This window comes from Garra rufa, chromosome 3 (assembly GCF_049309525.1).
Source record: "Garra rufa chromosome 3, GarRuf1.0, whole genome shotgun sequence".
Lineage (NCBI taxonomy): Eukaryota > Metazoa > Chordata > Actinopteri > Cypriniformes > Cyprinidae > Garra > Garra rufa.
In genome coordinates, this window is record NC_133363.1 from 50,062,789 (window position 1) to 50,077,074 (window position 14,286).

At 36.6% G+C, this 14,286-nt stretch overlaps 1 protein-coding gene across 1 annotated transcript in view; it reads right to left on the reverse strand.

The window, feature by feature from the left end:
• Nucleotides 1–14,286, reverse strand: part of kdm6ba (lysine (K)-specific demethylase 6B, a) — a 29,153-nt gene continuing 14,867 nt past the window's right edge. Inside the window, exons 10-22 of the mRNA XM_073836329.1 lie at nucleotides 11,177–14,280; nucleotides 10,960–11,086; nucleotides 10,721–10,826; nucleotides 10,409–10,614; nucleotides 10,127–10,230; nucleotides 9,913–9,981; nucleotides 9,576–9,724; nucleotides 9,353–9,467; nucleotides 9,060–9,247; nucleotides 8,463–8,604; nucleotides 8,241–8,367; nucleotides 2,074–2,244; nucleotides 1–1,979 (exon numbers count right to left, since the gene is read on the reverse strand). Coding sequence (XP_073692430.1) covers nucleotides 1,956–1,979; nucleotides 2,074–2,244; nucleotides 8,241–8,367; nucleotides 8,463–8,604; nucleotides 9,060–9,247; nucleotides 9,353–9,467; nucleotides 9,576–9,724; nucleotides 9,913–9,981; nucleotides 10,127–10,230; nucleotides 10,409–10,614; nucleotides 10,721–10,826; nucleotides 10,960–11,086; nucleotides 11,177–14,280 — 4,632 coding nt within the window. The 3' untranslated portion in view covers nucleotides 1–1,955. The remainder of the gene's footprint in view (nucleotides 1,980–2,073; nucleotides 2,245–8,240; nucleotides 8,368–8,462; nucleotides 8,605–9,059; nucleotides 9,248–9,352; nucleotides 9,468–9,575; nucleotides 9,725–9,912; nucleotides 9,982–10,126; nucleotides 10,231–10,408; nucleotides 10,615–10,720; nucleotides 10,827–10,959; nucleotides 11,087–11,176; nucleotides 14,281–14,286) is intronic.

Sequence of the window (14,286 nt, forward strand, 5' to 3'; positions counted from 1 at the left end):
AAAGTTTATCAAAAGCATTTAATATTATTCAGAGTAATCATATCAATGTCACACGAATTCACAAAGTGTTTAAGACATGTCTGGCTCAGTTTGCTTCGTGTGTGAATTCCAAAACAGTGCAGATTTTAAATAACCACAAAAATAAAATAAGAGAAAGAGGGAAGTGTGTATATTGCAACAGGAAAAATATTTCTTTAAAAAAAATTGAGAGTAGCTCAAGAAGAACTCAGCACCATCTATATCATAATCAAAACCATTTTCCTGATAATACATGAATTATTTCACGCTAACGCCTCTAAAGCTGTAAAAAATTACAGTATATAAATCAAAAAAACAATAATGCATTAAATCCCCTTTCACACTGTTACTCGTTCCAGTAAAATGCTGCAATTTACAGTTCAATGTGATTTTTCGCCACACAGTTGAGGTGTATGACAACCCACTGCAGCCAATTACTGTATACTGTGTATATAGAAAGTTTATGCCTGCTGTAGTCAGCACGGCGAACGTGTCCTCAAACAGCATTTACAACAGGACAAAAGCACCACTAAATGTGTATCAAAAACTGTTTGTAGCCCCAATTCATGAATCACCTAAATTCATGAGAGTAGCTGCTAATCTAGGCTCAGAGTTACTGACATCAGTCCAAGTCACCATTTTAGTCAAAAACAAAACAGAAAAGACTCAGAGAGCACAGGTCTAATCTGAGAACTCATACGAACATGGCCCCTGGATTTAATCTTTCTCTTTTTTCTCAAAGTAAACTGGCAGGTGAGCAGGTGTTCAAATACATAGCAGTGATCACATATAAATCACATATTAACATGTGTGGGGAAAACTGTCTTTTTAAAACATTTGTGTAGAACAGACAACTTCTGATTCGTCAAACCCTACCCTCTGTGCTCTACAATCTACATGGACAAGGAGTCAGTTATGAGAGATTTAATATATATAGACAGGAAAGAGATTTAAAGGGGCAAGCACCAAAACTCAAAACTTAAAAAAAAAGAAGAAGAAAAAAAAAAAAGAATCAGCACCCTTGAAATCTTACAAAGGATTTAGACTAACAATAGAAACCTTAATACATCTCTGATTGAGGCAGGGGAGAACATTTTATATCCAATAAATAGAAGAACATTTTAAATAAAAAAAAGAAAAGAAAATCAAAGCGAATAGATCTGTATAGAGGTGAGCAACAATTCACTGAACAAAACAGATGCAACTGAACAATTATACTCACAAAATGCAGGAGAAATGATTGCAATCCTAAAATTCTTGTCCTGATGATATAAACACAACATTCCATACTAAAACTGAAAAAGTCTTTTAAAACCCGTATGTTTTGAAGCATTCTGAACAACTGTATTTCTTTTAATTCTTAATGCTTTAGAAAAATGTCCATAGCTCTATTATTAGTATTATTAATTTTTATCTCTTCACTAAATACAAGTCACAAGGCCAATGTGGTATATATCTAGGCTGTTCTAGGTTTAAAAATAATAAATTATTGAAGAAAACAAAAAGCACCCACGAAAAATACAAAGAGCATTTACACATTTCAGTATTCCAAAAAAAAAAAAAAAAAAAAAAAAAAAAAAAAAAAAGCAACATAAACCAAGAACAAAAACCCAAACGGACAGGATCTCGGCAACTCTGCCGCCGCAAGCCGTGACAGCACCAAACTTCGTTCCATTTGAAGTCCCGCAGAGCCATTCAGAGGTTGGTACGCAAGACCGACAGAAGTAAACTGGAGTCTTATTGGCTGATTGGTTCTGTAAACAATGCTGAGTAAACTGGTTCTCGATTGGCTGTTCAACAAATATTAACAGTAGTAAGTAATTTCTTTTTTTTTTCCCAACGGTAAATGTTTTAAGTCTCTGGACTAAAATAAAAGATCTTGTCCTGCGAGCAGGAGTTTTGGTTATGGCTGTGTGAGGGAAAGGGATGAGACGTCCTCATCTGGAGCTGGAACTTGTAGCCTGAGAAAACACACATAGGAATGATAGATGTTAGATCTTTTTTGAAGCTTTGCTCTTCTTTGTTCACTTTGATGAAACGTGTGGGAGCACTCACCAGGGTGAAAGAGTCGTACACGTTCATGAGCTCCTCCATGCGATATTGCTCCAGCACTACTACATTGGAGAGGTTTGGGTTGCGTTGTCGTGCACAGTCCTCACAGTGCACCACGTACATCTTCCGACTGCCATTCTCACTGGTCACAAACAGCAGGTCGAACACCTCCACCTGCAAAGAACAACAAACACAAGCTTTAAAAAAAACACTGCACAAACAATTATGCACTGCACCTTTAAAATTTTTAAATAACTAATGAGATGACACAGCTGTATGTTAATTTTATTCTTTTTGGAATAGAATTCTGCAGGTCTTTGGAGAAGTAAAAGTTACAAGAATAAAGTTAAGAATAAATCTTTCGAAATGTTACCAGAATATAGTCGAAATGGTTTGAGAATTAAGTTGAAATGTTACCAGAATTAAGTTGAAATGTTACCAGAATAAAGTTGAAATGTTACCAGAATAAAGTTGAAATGTTACCAGAATTAAGTTGAAATGTTACCAGAATTAAGTTGAAATGTTACCAGAATAAAGTTGAAATGTTACCAGAATATAGCCAAAATGGTTTGAGAATAAAGTCGAAATGTTAACAGAATAAAGTTGAAATGTTACCAGAATAAAGTCGAAATGTTACCAGAATAAAGTCGAAATGTTACCAGAATAAAGTCAAAATGTTACCAGAATAAAGTCGAAATGGTTCAAGAATAAAGTTGAAATGTTACCAGAATATAGTCTAAATGTTTCAAGAATTAAGTTGAAAAGTTACCAGAATAAAGTCTAAATGTTACCAGAATATAGTCGAAATGGTTCAAGAATAAAGTTGAAATGTTACCAGAATAAAGTCTAAATGTTTCGAGAATTAAGTTGAAAAGTTACCAGAATAAAGTTGAAATGTTACCACAATATAGCCAAAATGGTTTGAGAATAAAGTCGAAATGTTACCAGAATATAGTCTAAATGTTTCAAGAATAAAGTTGAAATGTTACCAGAATAAAGTCTAAATGTTTCGAGAATTAAGTTGAAAAGTTACCAGAATAAAGTTGAAATGTTACCAGAATAAAGTCGAAATGTTACCAGAATAAAGTCGAAATGTTACCAGAATAAAGTCGAAATGTTACCAGAATAAAGTCGAAATGTTACCAGAATAAAGTCGAAATGTTACCAGAATAAAGTCTAAATGTTTCGAGAATTAAGTTGAAAAGTTACCAGAATAAAGTCGAAATGTTACCAGAATAAAGTCGAAATGTTACCAGAATAAAGTCGAAATGTTACCAGAATAAAGTCGAAATGTTACCAGAATAAAGTCTAAATGTTACCAGAATAAAGTCGAAATGTTTCGAGAATTAAGTTGAAAAGTTACCAGAATAAAGTCGAAATGTTACCAGAATAAAGTCGAAATGTTACCAGAATAAAGTCGAAATGTTTCGAGAATTAAGTTGAAAAGTTACCAGAATAAAGTCGAAATGTTACCAGAATAAAGTCGAAATGTTACCAGAATAAAGTCGAAATGTTACCAGAATAAAGTTGAAATGTTACCAGAATAAAGTCGAAATGTTACCAGAATAAAGTTGAAATGTTACCAGAATAAAGTCGAAATGTTACCAGAATATAGTCGAAATGGTTCAAGAATAAAGTCGAAATGTTACCAGAATAAAGTTGAAATGTTACCAGAATAAAGTCGAAATGTTACCAGAATAAAGTCGAAATGTTACCAGAATAAAGTTGAAATGTTACCAGAATAAAGTCGAAATGTTACCAGAATATAGTCGAAATGGTTCAAGAATAAAGTTGAAATGTTACCAGAATAAAGTTGAAATGTTACCACAATATAGCCAAAATGGTTTGAGAATAAAGTCGAAATGTTACCAGAATATAGTCTAAATGTTTCAAGAATAAAGTTGAAATGTTACCAGAATAAAGTCTAAATGTTTCGAGAATTAAGTTGAAAAGTTACCAGAATAAAGTCGAAATGTTACCAGAATAAAGTCGAAATGTTACCAGAATAAAGTCGAAATGTTACCAGAATATAGTCGAAATGGTTCAAGAATAAAGTTGAAATGTTACCAGAAAAAAGTTGAAATGTAACCAGAATAAAGTCTAAATGTTTCGAGAATTAAGTTGAAATGTTACCAGAATAAAGTCTAAATGTTTCGAGAATTAAGTTGAAAAGTTACCAGAATAAAGTTGAAATGTTACCACAATATAGCCAAAATGGTTTGAGAATAAAGTCGAAATGTTACCAGAATATAGTCTAAATGTTTCAAGAATAAAGTTGAAATGTTACCAGAATAAAGTCTAAATGTTTCGAGAATTAAGTTGAAAAGTTACCAGAATAAAGTTGAAATGTTACCAGAATAAAGTCGAAATGTTACCAGAATAAAGTCGAAATGTTACCAGAATAAAGTCGAAATGTTACCAGAATAAAGTCGAAATGTTACCAGAATAAAGTCGAAATGTTACCAGAATAAAGTCGAAATGTTACCAGAATAAAGTCGAAATGTTACCAGAATAAAGTCTAAATGTTTCGAGAATTAAGTTGAAAAGTTACCAGAATAAAGTCGAAATGTTACCAGAATAAAGTCGAAATGTTACCAGAATAAAGTCGAAATGTTACCAGAATAAAGTCGAAATGTTACCAGAATAAAGTCGAAATGTTACCAGAATAAAGTCTAAATGTTTCGAGAATTAAGTTGAAAAGTTACCAGAATAAAGTCGAAATGTTACCAGAATAAAGTCGAAATGTTACCAGAATAAAGTCGAAATGTTACCAGAATAAAGTTGAAATGTTACCAGAATAAAGTCGAAATGTTACCAGAATATAGTCGAAATGGTTCAAGAATAAAGTCGAAATGTTACCAGAATAAAGTCGAAATGTTACCAGAATAAAGTCGAAATGTTACCAGAATAAAGTCGAAATGTTACCAGAATAAAGTTGAAATGTTACCAGAATAAAGTCGAAATGTTACCAGAATATAGTCGAAATGGTTCAAGAATAAAGTTGAAATGTTACCAGAATAAAGTTGAAATGTTACCACAATATAGCCAAAATGGTTTGAGAATAAAGTCGAAATGTTACCAGAATATAGTCTAAATGTTTCAAGAATAAAGTTGAAATGTTACCAGAATAAAGTCTAAATGTTTCGAGAATTAAGTTGAAAAGTTACCAGAATAAAGTCGAAATGTTACCAGAATAAAGTCGAAATGTTACCAGAATAAAGTCGAAATGTTACCAGAATAAAGTTGAAATGTTACCAGAATAAAGTCGAAATGGTTCAAGAATAAAGTTGAAATGTTACCAGAATAAAGTTGAAATGTTACCAGAATAAAGTCGAAATGTTACCAGAATAAAGTTGAAATGTTACCAGAATAAAGTTGAAATGTTACCAGAATAAAGTCGAAATGTTACCAGAATAAAGTTGAAATGTTACCAGAATAAAGTCGAAATGGTTCAAGAATAAAGTTGAAATGTTACCAGAATAAAGTTGAAATGTTACCAGAATATAGTCTAAATGTTTCGAGAATTAAGTTGAAATGTTACCAGAATAAAGTCAAAATGTTACCAGAATAAAGTCGAAATGTTACCAGAATATAGTCGAAATGGTTCAAGAATAAAGTTGAAATGTTACCAGAATAAAGTCAAAATGTTACCAGAATATAGTCGAAATGGTTCAAGAATAAAGTTGAAATGTTACCAGAATAAAGTCAAAATGTTACCAGAATATAGTCTAAATGTTTCAAGAATTAAGTTGAAAAGTTACCAGAATTAAGTCGAAAAGTTACCAGAATTAAGTCGAAATGTTACCAGAATATAGTCGAAATGGTTCAAGAATAAAGTTGAAATGTTACCACAATATAGCCAAAATGGTTTGAAAATAAAGTCGAAATGTTTCGAGAATTAAGTTGAAAAGTTACCAGAATAAAGTTGAAATGTTACCACAATATAGCCAAAATGGTTTGAGAATAAAGTCGAAATGTTACCAGAATAAAGTCGAAATGTTACCAGAATAAAGTCGAAATGTTACCAGAATAAAGTCGAAATGTTACCAGAATAAAGTTGAAATGTTACCAGAATAAAGTCTAAATGTTTCAAGAATATAGTCTAAATGTTTCAAGAATTAAGTTGAAAAGTTACCAGAATTAAGTCGAAATGTTACCAGAATATAGTCGAAATGGTTCAAGAATAAAGTTGAAATGTTACCACAATATAGCCAAAATGGTTTGAGAATAAAGTCGAAATGTTACCAGAATAAAGTCGAAATGTTACCAGAATATAGTCTAAATGTTTCAAGAATAAAGTTGAAATGTTACCAGAATAAAGTCTAAATGTTTCGAGAATTAAGTTGAAAAGTTACCAGAATAAAGTTGAAATGTTACCAGAATATAGTCTAAATGTTTCAAGAATTAAGTTGAAATGTTACCAGAATAAAGTCTAAATGTTTCGAGAATTAAGTTGAAATGTTACCAGAATAAAGTCGAAATGTTACCAGAATATAGTCGAAATGGTTCAAGAATAAAGTTGAAATGTTACCAGAATAAAGTCGAAATGTTACCAGAATATAGTCGAAATGGTTCAAGAATAAAGTTGAAATGTTACCAAAATAAAGTCGAAATGTTACCAGAATATAGTCGAAATGGTTCAAGAATAAAGTTGAAATGTTACCAGAATAAAGTCGAAATGTTACCAGAATATAGTCTAAATGTTTCAAGAATTAAGTTGAAAAGTTACCAGAATAAAGTCAAAATGTTACCAGAATATAGTCTAAATGTTTCAAGAATTAAGTTGAAAAGTTACCAGAATTAAGTTGAAATGTTACCACAATATAGCCAAAATGGTTTGAGAATAAAGTCAAAATGTTTCAAGAATTAAGTTGAAATGTTACCAGAATATAGTCGAAATGGTTCAAGAATAAAGTTGAAATGTTACCAGAATAAAGTCGAAATGTTACCAGAATATAGTCTAAATGGTTCAAGAATAAAGTCGAAATGTTACCAGAATAAAGTTGAAATGTTACCAGAATAAAGTTGAAATGTTACCAGAATATAGTCTAAATGGTTCAAGAATAAAGTCGAAATGTTACCAGAATATAGTCGAAATGGTTCAAGAATAAAGTTGAAATGTTACCAGAATAAAGTCGAAATGTTACCAGAATATAGTCTAAATGTTTCAAGAATTAAGTTGAAAAGTTACCAGAATAAAGTCAAAATGTTACCAGAATATAGTCTAAATGTTTCAAGAATTAAGTTGAAAAGTTACCAGAATTAAGTTGAAATGTTACCACAATATAGCCAAAATGGTTTGAGAATAAAGTCAAAATGTTTCAAGAATTAAGTTGAAATGTTACCAGAATAAAGTTGAAATGTTACCAGAATAAAGTTAAAAAGAATAAATTCTAAATTATGAAAATAAAGTTGAGAATAAAACTTTATTCTGTAAATATTTTGAGAATAAAGTCATAATAATAAGTATAAAGTTGAAAACTTTTGAGAAAATAAGTCAAAATTACTAGAATGAAGTCAAAATCATTAAAATAAAGTCGAGAATAAAACTTTATTCTTAAAATATTCCATCTTTATTCTCGAAATATTTGAATATATATATATGAGATTATTAGCAGAAATCATACCATACTCGCAGGGACAGTATGCTTGGAAATCATATTTTACATCATCGATTGCATTCATTAGGCCAATTTCTAGTGTGCCAGCCACCCAGTAATAGCAATAAACTTTGTGCTTTTGATACTTTAATAAAAAAATTCTCAGCTTTTAAAATCTGTCAGTTTTATAGCAAAATACAAACAATGTGTCTTTCAATAATGTGGCAGGACAGATTGATTTATTCATGTGAATCAATTGTCTTTTCGATTACAATGAGATATTGGTTTAATTAAATTATATTGTTTTCTTTGTGAAAATTCCACCACCTACTCTACAAAAAACGTTTGTGGCGTCCAATCTTTCATTCACAAAGAGTTCTAAAGGTTGAATTTGACGCCAACTCATTAACATAAGTTATATTATACTGTTTTGTATTATAACTTTAAAATCGAAATGTCAAAATAAATTCTTAGCCATAACGAGATTATTCTCAAATCTAAGATTATGAGATTACAGTTAAAACGTTTTAATAACCTGCCTATACAAATAATGAAGTATAATCTACTCACATCACACTCGTTACAATAGTAGGCCGGCTCATCCTTCACTCTGCTTTGATAGGAGATTTTCTTTCCTGCTGCCACCAGCTGGTCCCTCAGAATCTGAATGTGCTTAATAGACTGGAGGAGACAGTGTCTGAAAAGGAGGAAGGGCAAATGTATTAAATGTCCATGTTACTTAACTGGGATGTAAGATGAAAGAATGAGTCCATAATGCTGCTGCATACTCACTTGATCATCTTGTAAGTGTCTGGGTCAGAGACTTTGACGTTGCGTGCCACGTTCCAGGATACGTGAATCATGGGAACAATGGATTTGGCTTTCTTCACTTCGTTCCACTCGAATCTCTCTAAAGCCAACTGGTACTGATAAGCTACAATTACAAAAACAAAAATAGATATATATTATATTTCTGTGCCCAGGATTTTAGTTTAACACATTTGGTTGCAACTGTTTATGTAATTATTAGTGTTGTCAAGCGATTAAAAAACAAACAAACAAATTAATTGTGATTAATCGTGATAAATCCCACCCAAGTTTTTAAATATACTTTTATATTGCAATAATTTCACATTCAATCATCTAATCTGACCGCGGTTTACTGTTGTTCTGGAATAATTGCCTGCATTAACATGCTAATCTTGATAGCACTAGTAATTATCATGACTGATAACCTGATGACATTTTCAACTTAAAGTAGGCTATTCCTGACACATATCAAACATCTGACAAATAAAAATCATGAATTTCGGCTACAGGTACTAAAGCATCTAAAAGCCACCACTTTTTAACTGAAGTTCTTGTAAAGTTATTGTGTAGGTTACTCACAGTTGACAGGTCCCACATTCCAAGCAATGTTGTTGCACCAGCCCACGGCCTGAACCCAGTGCACAGTGCCTGCGTTGATCCATACCAGATCTCCTGGCCTTTGGATGAACCGGTACACAGGGATGTTAGCGCGGTACAAGTCATCCAGAACCGGCCACCATGATCCTGTCAGGTAGTCGACTCCATGCCTGAGAGAAAAATACGTATCTTGTTAATAAAGCATTTATTTAAACAAAAATATAATGGCTATTAGTGTTGTTTGACAGTGTTTTGGTGAATTAATTATTTCTTACTTTTCACAGAAATCACTTATGGCCTCCCAGTAGTTGTCATGGACCGCAAACCACTCACAGTCTCCAGGCCCGATATTGATGTTTACGGAACAGAAGTTATTGTTCTCCTGGTGTCCTGATGATACAAGCATTAAACATCAGTTAAAAAAAAAACTACTTGCCAAAGCAGACTATCTATCCTACAACTCACAAATTAAGAAAGCTATTTGTGATCGTTTCAAACCTGGTGTGCGGCAGCCAGGGATTTTCATGTACAGTTGTACTGTGTTCATTCCCAAAATGGTGTGGCCTACATGACTCAGCATATTCCCACTGGATGACACGCGCATAAATGCCGGCAACTTCTGCAGCTCCTGCAGTTGAGGCTTCCATCTAAAGAAAAAGACACAACACAACTTAGTTAACAGAGATTTGTATACACGCTTGCACATTACATCGGCAGCATCATATTTCCATATTCACAACCATGTCTTGAAGTTTTACATATTTAGGTTTTGTATATCATCCAAACAAGATGATAAGGTTGCACACATTTATGCAATTATGTATAGTAGTCTTACCTTTTGGCATCAGATAGGTCAATGTTGGTGCCAAATTTTATTATCTTCCCCACAGCTTTCTGCTCTAAACTATACAGACAAATTAAATCATTATAAGTAACAACATTTTAAAGACACCTTTATTCATACATATACAAAAGAAAGAATAAATTAAAAAGGCAGATTTATGGATAAATTGCAGTATTAAGTGCTGTGCTAACTTGCAAATAATTACCTGGAGCTGGGAGCTGATAAGTTACTGGTTGTATTCTCAGAGTTAGTGGCTGATTTTTCATCTTCATCATCATCATCATCCTCGTCATCACTGCCCTTCTCATCCTGTAATGGCAAACAATGGTATAGGTATATGTTGAATGCATGATGTATATGATTTAAATGGCAATTCATTCAGTTTATATCAGAAGGAACTGTACAAACAAGAATAACAAAGCATTTGCAAAAGGACCAATACACTTCTGGAAACTTGGTTTTAATTTGTGTATATTTGCGTTCAAACCTGTAAGCTCTCTTGGAAGCTGGAGGCCTGGTACTGGGCATACTTGGCAATTGTTGTATGCGACCTGCTGCTTTCGCAGGGCCAGGTCTGGCCAGTGCCGCTGGGATCCCAGTTCTCATCAGCTGGCTGCTGGACCTGGGTCCGGACCTCTACTGCATGCTCCGCATTTGCCTCCACCAAAGATTTAGTGGAAAACAGACCAAGATCTACGAAAGAATGAAAAATTTAACTTAGTTTCCAAAACAGCAACATTTAAAGTTGTGTGACTTGAGTAACTGTCCATCCATCTATAATACATAATAATAAACTTACTTAATCTCAGGGAGCCAGCAAGTCCCCGGATGACAGTAATGGGGTTCTTAGAATCTGTGCAGAACTGCAGCAGGACTGGAGAGAATGCATCTCTTTTACTTTCCAACTGCAGAGAAACAACAACATAAAACCATTAAGACAAACGTTTATACACCTGAACATTTAGGTTATTGTGCATGTAATATACAAAAAGACCACAAGGGGGCAGGATATGCTAACAATGCTACTATAACACTTACATAGATGCTAGGTGTGGGGGGGTTGAGTTTCTCTCGAGGGATGGGCAGTTCTGTGGTCAAAACTGGTTTAACAGAAAAGGCTGGTAGGAGGTACGATTCCTTAAACTTCCCCTTCACGCGAGCTCCCCTGAAACAACACCACATTTAGTATTAGATACAGGCTTTCATGGTTTAATCACGTCAAAATTTATTTCAACTGCAGCCAAACATTGCTTACTTGCAGGCTCTGATGATTTCACTAGCTGTGTTCTTTATGGTGATTTCCTCCAGAGGAATCCTCCTTTCCTCTACCTCCGAAGCAATAAATGTCTCTCTGTCCCCACTCTCCACCTTTATGAGGCGTATCTTCAGTTCTTTGGGTGGCCCATCTGTCAGTGCTTTCAGTTTCTGAAAGTCGTCAGAACATAATGTTGAAGATGCTGATGGGAGATCAGAGGAACGTCCAGAGCTGGTGCCCTTGTCTTTACTCCGTGCCCACTCTTCTTCTTCACTCTGGGGTCTGCTGCATTCCTCTTTTCTTCTCTTCTTGTCTCCATCACATTCTTGTTCCTTCTCTCTAAACTCCTTACTTTGAAGGTCCAGGTTTCCCAGTACCTGCCTACTCTTCTTTTCCTTGTGTGACTTTCCGTCCCTGTGCCGTCGACTGGAGCTGGAAGATGAGGATGAGGAAAGAGACGCATCGTCGTGTCTTTCTCTGTGTTTTTTCTTTCTCTCTTTCCTGTCCTCATGTTTCTTGCTACTGCGTTTGTGTTTCCTCTCTCGATCTCTGTCTCTGTGTCTGTCCTTTTCTTTATCCGGTTTGCATGTCTCCTGTGACTCTGTCTTTGAGTGGTCTTTATAAGGGAGTATGTGTTTGTGCACCTCAAGGCTATGACCTAACTCTGCTAGTGAAGACTCGGAGATGGTGGTCAGCTTTGGTCGCATTTCCAACAAGTTTTTCACAGTTCCAGAATCCTTTTCTCCTGTAGATTCTTCTGAAATCTCTTCCTCATCATCACTGCCCAAAAGATCTGACTGGCTTATTGTATCCCCCCTCTTCCTCTCTGATGCCCAGTCTGTAGGTGAAAGAGGACGAGGCTGACCTGAGTTACTAATGGCAGGGGTTTGTGTTGGACTGCTAAAACCTGGGTGATTGGATGAACCCAATGTGGGAGAAGTGCTTTGTTGTTGTCTGCAAATGTCAGGCTCCAGAGAAAGAGATGAAGAGTACTTGACTCCCGTAAGAGCAGAAGGAGGAGGACGACCAAAGGGTCCACCTCTGTAGGTGTACTTCTGGCTCTCAAGTACAGATGCAAGGTTTTTAAACATGCTGTTCACACCTGTCTGATGGAGGTGTGGTCGCTGTGGTGGTGAACAGGATGGAGTGTCATCTTCCCGATCCACTTCTTCTTCATCATCCTCACACTCACTTTTCTCTACCTCTGGAAGCCCATACAGCTTGGCCAGGTCACTATGGCGGTAGTTGGTTCCTGTTGTGGCAAGATTGCTTTCTTGAGATTGCATGCTAATGGAACTGGCAGGCTTGGCAATGACCTTAAGAACCTCCTCTTCTTCCTCAAGTGAAGAAGTACGACTACAAGGAGATGCCAGAGAACCTTGCCGACTCAACACAGGTGGGCTCGCATGGCCGTCTGGCTGATAATCCTCAGTTGGAGACTGCTTTAGGGCAGGCATCAGGTCTGGTGCACATAAATAATTCTTCACAGGTGCCACATTTGTAGAAAACAGAGATTCTGGTACTGCCCGTTCTCCACTCTGTCCCGAATACAACTCCTCCTCTTTCTTGATGGACTCATCCAGCATCTTCATAATGTTAGCCAATCCATCAGGCAAGAGCTCAGAAGTTTCCTCCTCAAATTGGGCACCATCAGAGTCACCACTGCAGCTTCTAGCACTGCTACCCAGACTACCAAGTCCTGTACTGGGCATATGTTTTTGAAGGCTGCTTGTAGTCGTGCATGAAGAGCGAACCTCCTTGGGGAAAGCCTGGTAAAGTTTGGGAGGCTCTCGCAGGGGTGGAGGGTTGGGAATAGCGTCTATAATCTCAGCATTATGAGAGGTTTTCAACAAGGTGACATCTTTGGATGGGTCAGGTTTCAATTGCATGGTGTGGCTGTGGTTGTCGGAGGGGCTGATGAGACCCGACTCTGGGTGGTATGTGGGATTCCCAGTGGGATTCTGAGATGGTGTTCCACTCCTCCATTTCTCTCTCTGCCTTTGCTTCTCACGGGCATATTCGGTCTGGGGGGTTAAAGGAGGTGGTTGTGACCGTTCCATAACGTTGGGTGCAGTTCCAGAAAGACGAGAGGGCACTCCTCCTCGACTCAACCAGGGATAAGGTGGTGAATTCTGGCTAGGAGGCGAGACGGAGGAGAGTGTGTTGGCTGAAGACAAACGAGGAGGTGGAGGCTCAGCTGGACTACATGACAGCAAACGTTCCAGACTCTTGATGGCACACTCACCGTGTGGATTTGTTTCCATTTCTCGTTGTTCTACATTACGTTTCCTCTCTTCATCCTGGTCTCTCCTCCTCTCCTCTGCTTGCATGTGGCCTTGCAGCTCTGCATCAAGTTTATTCAAAGCATCAGCAATGGACTGAGAGCTTGAGGCAGCAGGCTGCAAACAGGACCTTGGGTAGACTGGGGCTGGAATAGTAGTACTTGCCTGAGAAATTAATGAGGAAGTCTGGATAGGTGCCGAGTTGTATGAATTACTAGAAATTGGCTTGAGGGCTGAGTTGATCGTTATGTGTAAAGGTGAACTGACTTGAGGAAGAGTGTTAGACGCCTTGCTGGTGATGACACTTTCCCCTGATCTCTGATGCACTGAGTTTAGGGTGGAGGGAGAAGAGGACACTGGGGTGTAGTTAGGTCTGCCTTGTCCTGTGTGGGGAAGAGTGGACTGAATCTGAGATTGTGCCCCTCTGTGTGGGTTTGGAAGGGTTCCAACACCAGGGCGGACACCCTGATACCCTGGATGTGTTACATTTTGACCAATCATGGATACACGATTTGGGTTTGAGATTAGCACTGAAGAATCCGTCGCTCTCCAGCTGCTCAGGGTGCTGGGAATGGAGGAGGTGGTAGAGGGCGCTGAGCTTGTGGCAGGAATGCTTCCAACATTGGTGTATAAATCCAGAGAGCAAGGCGGATGAGGAGTTTCTATGTTTGGTGTAATGACAGGTTTTCGAGCAGGTGCCTGAGGAGGGCTCACACGTTGGGGGGTCCCTGGACCCTGGTCGCGCCCAGCAAGCCTATTCGGAGCCTGAGAAAGGCGCGCGGCAACCTGAGAACCCCCTCTTGCTGAAAAGTTATGTGATTCCTAAAA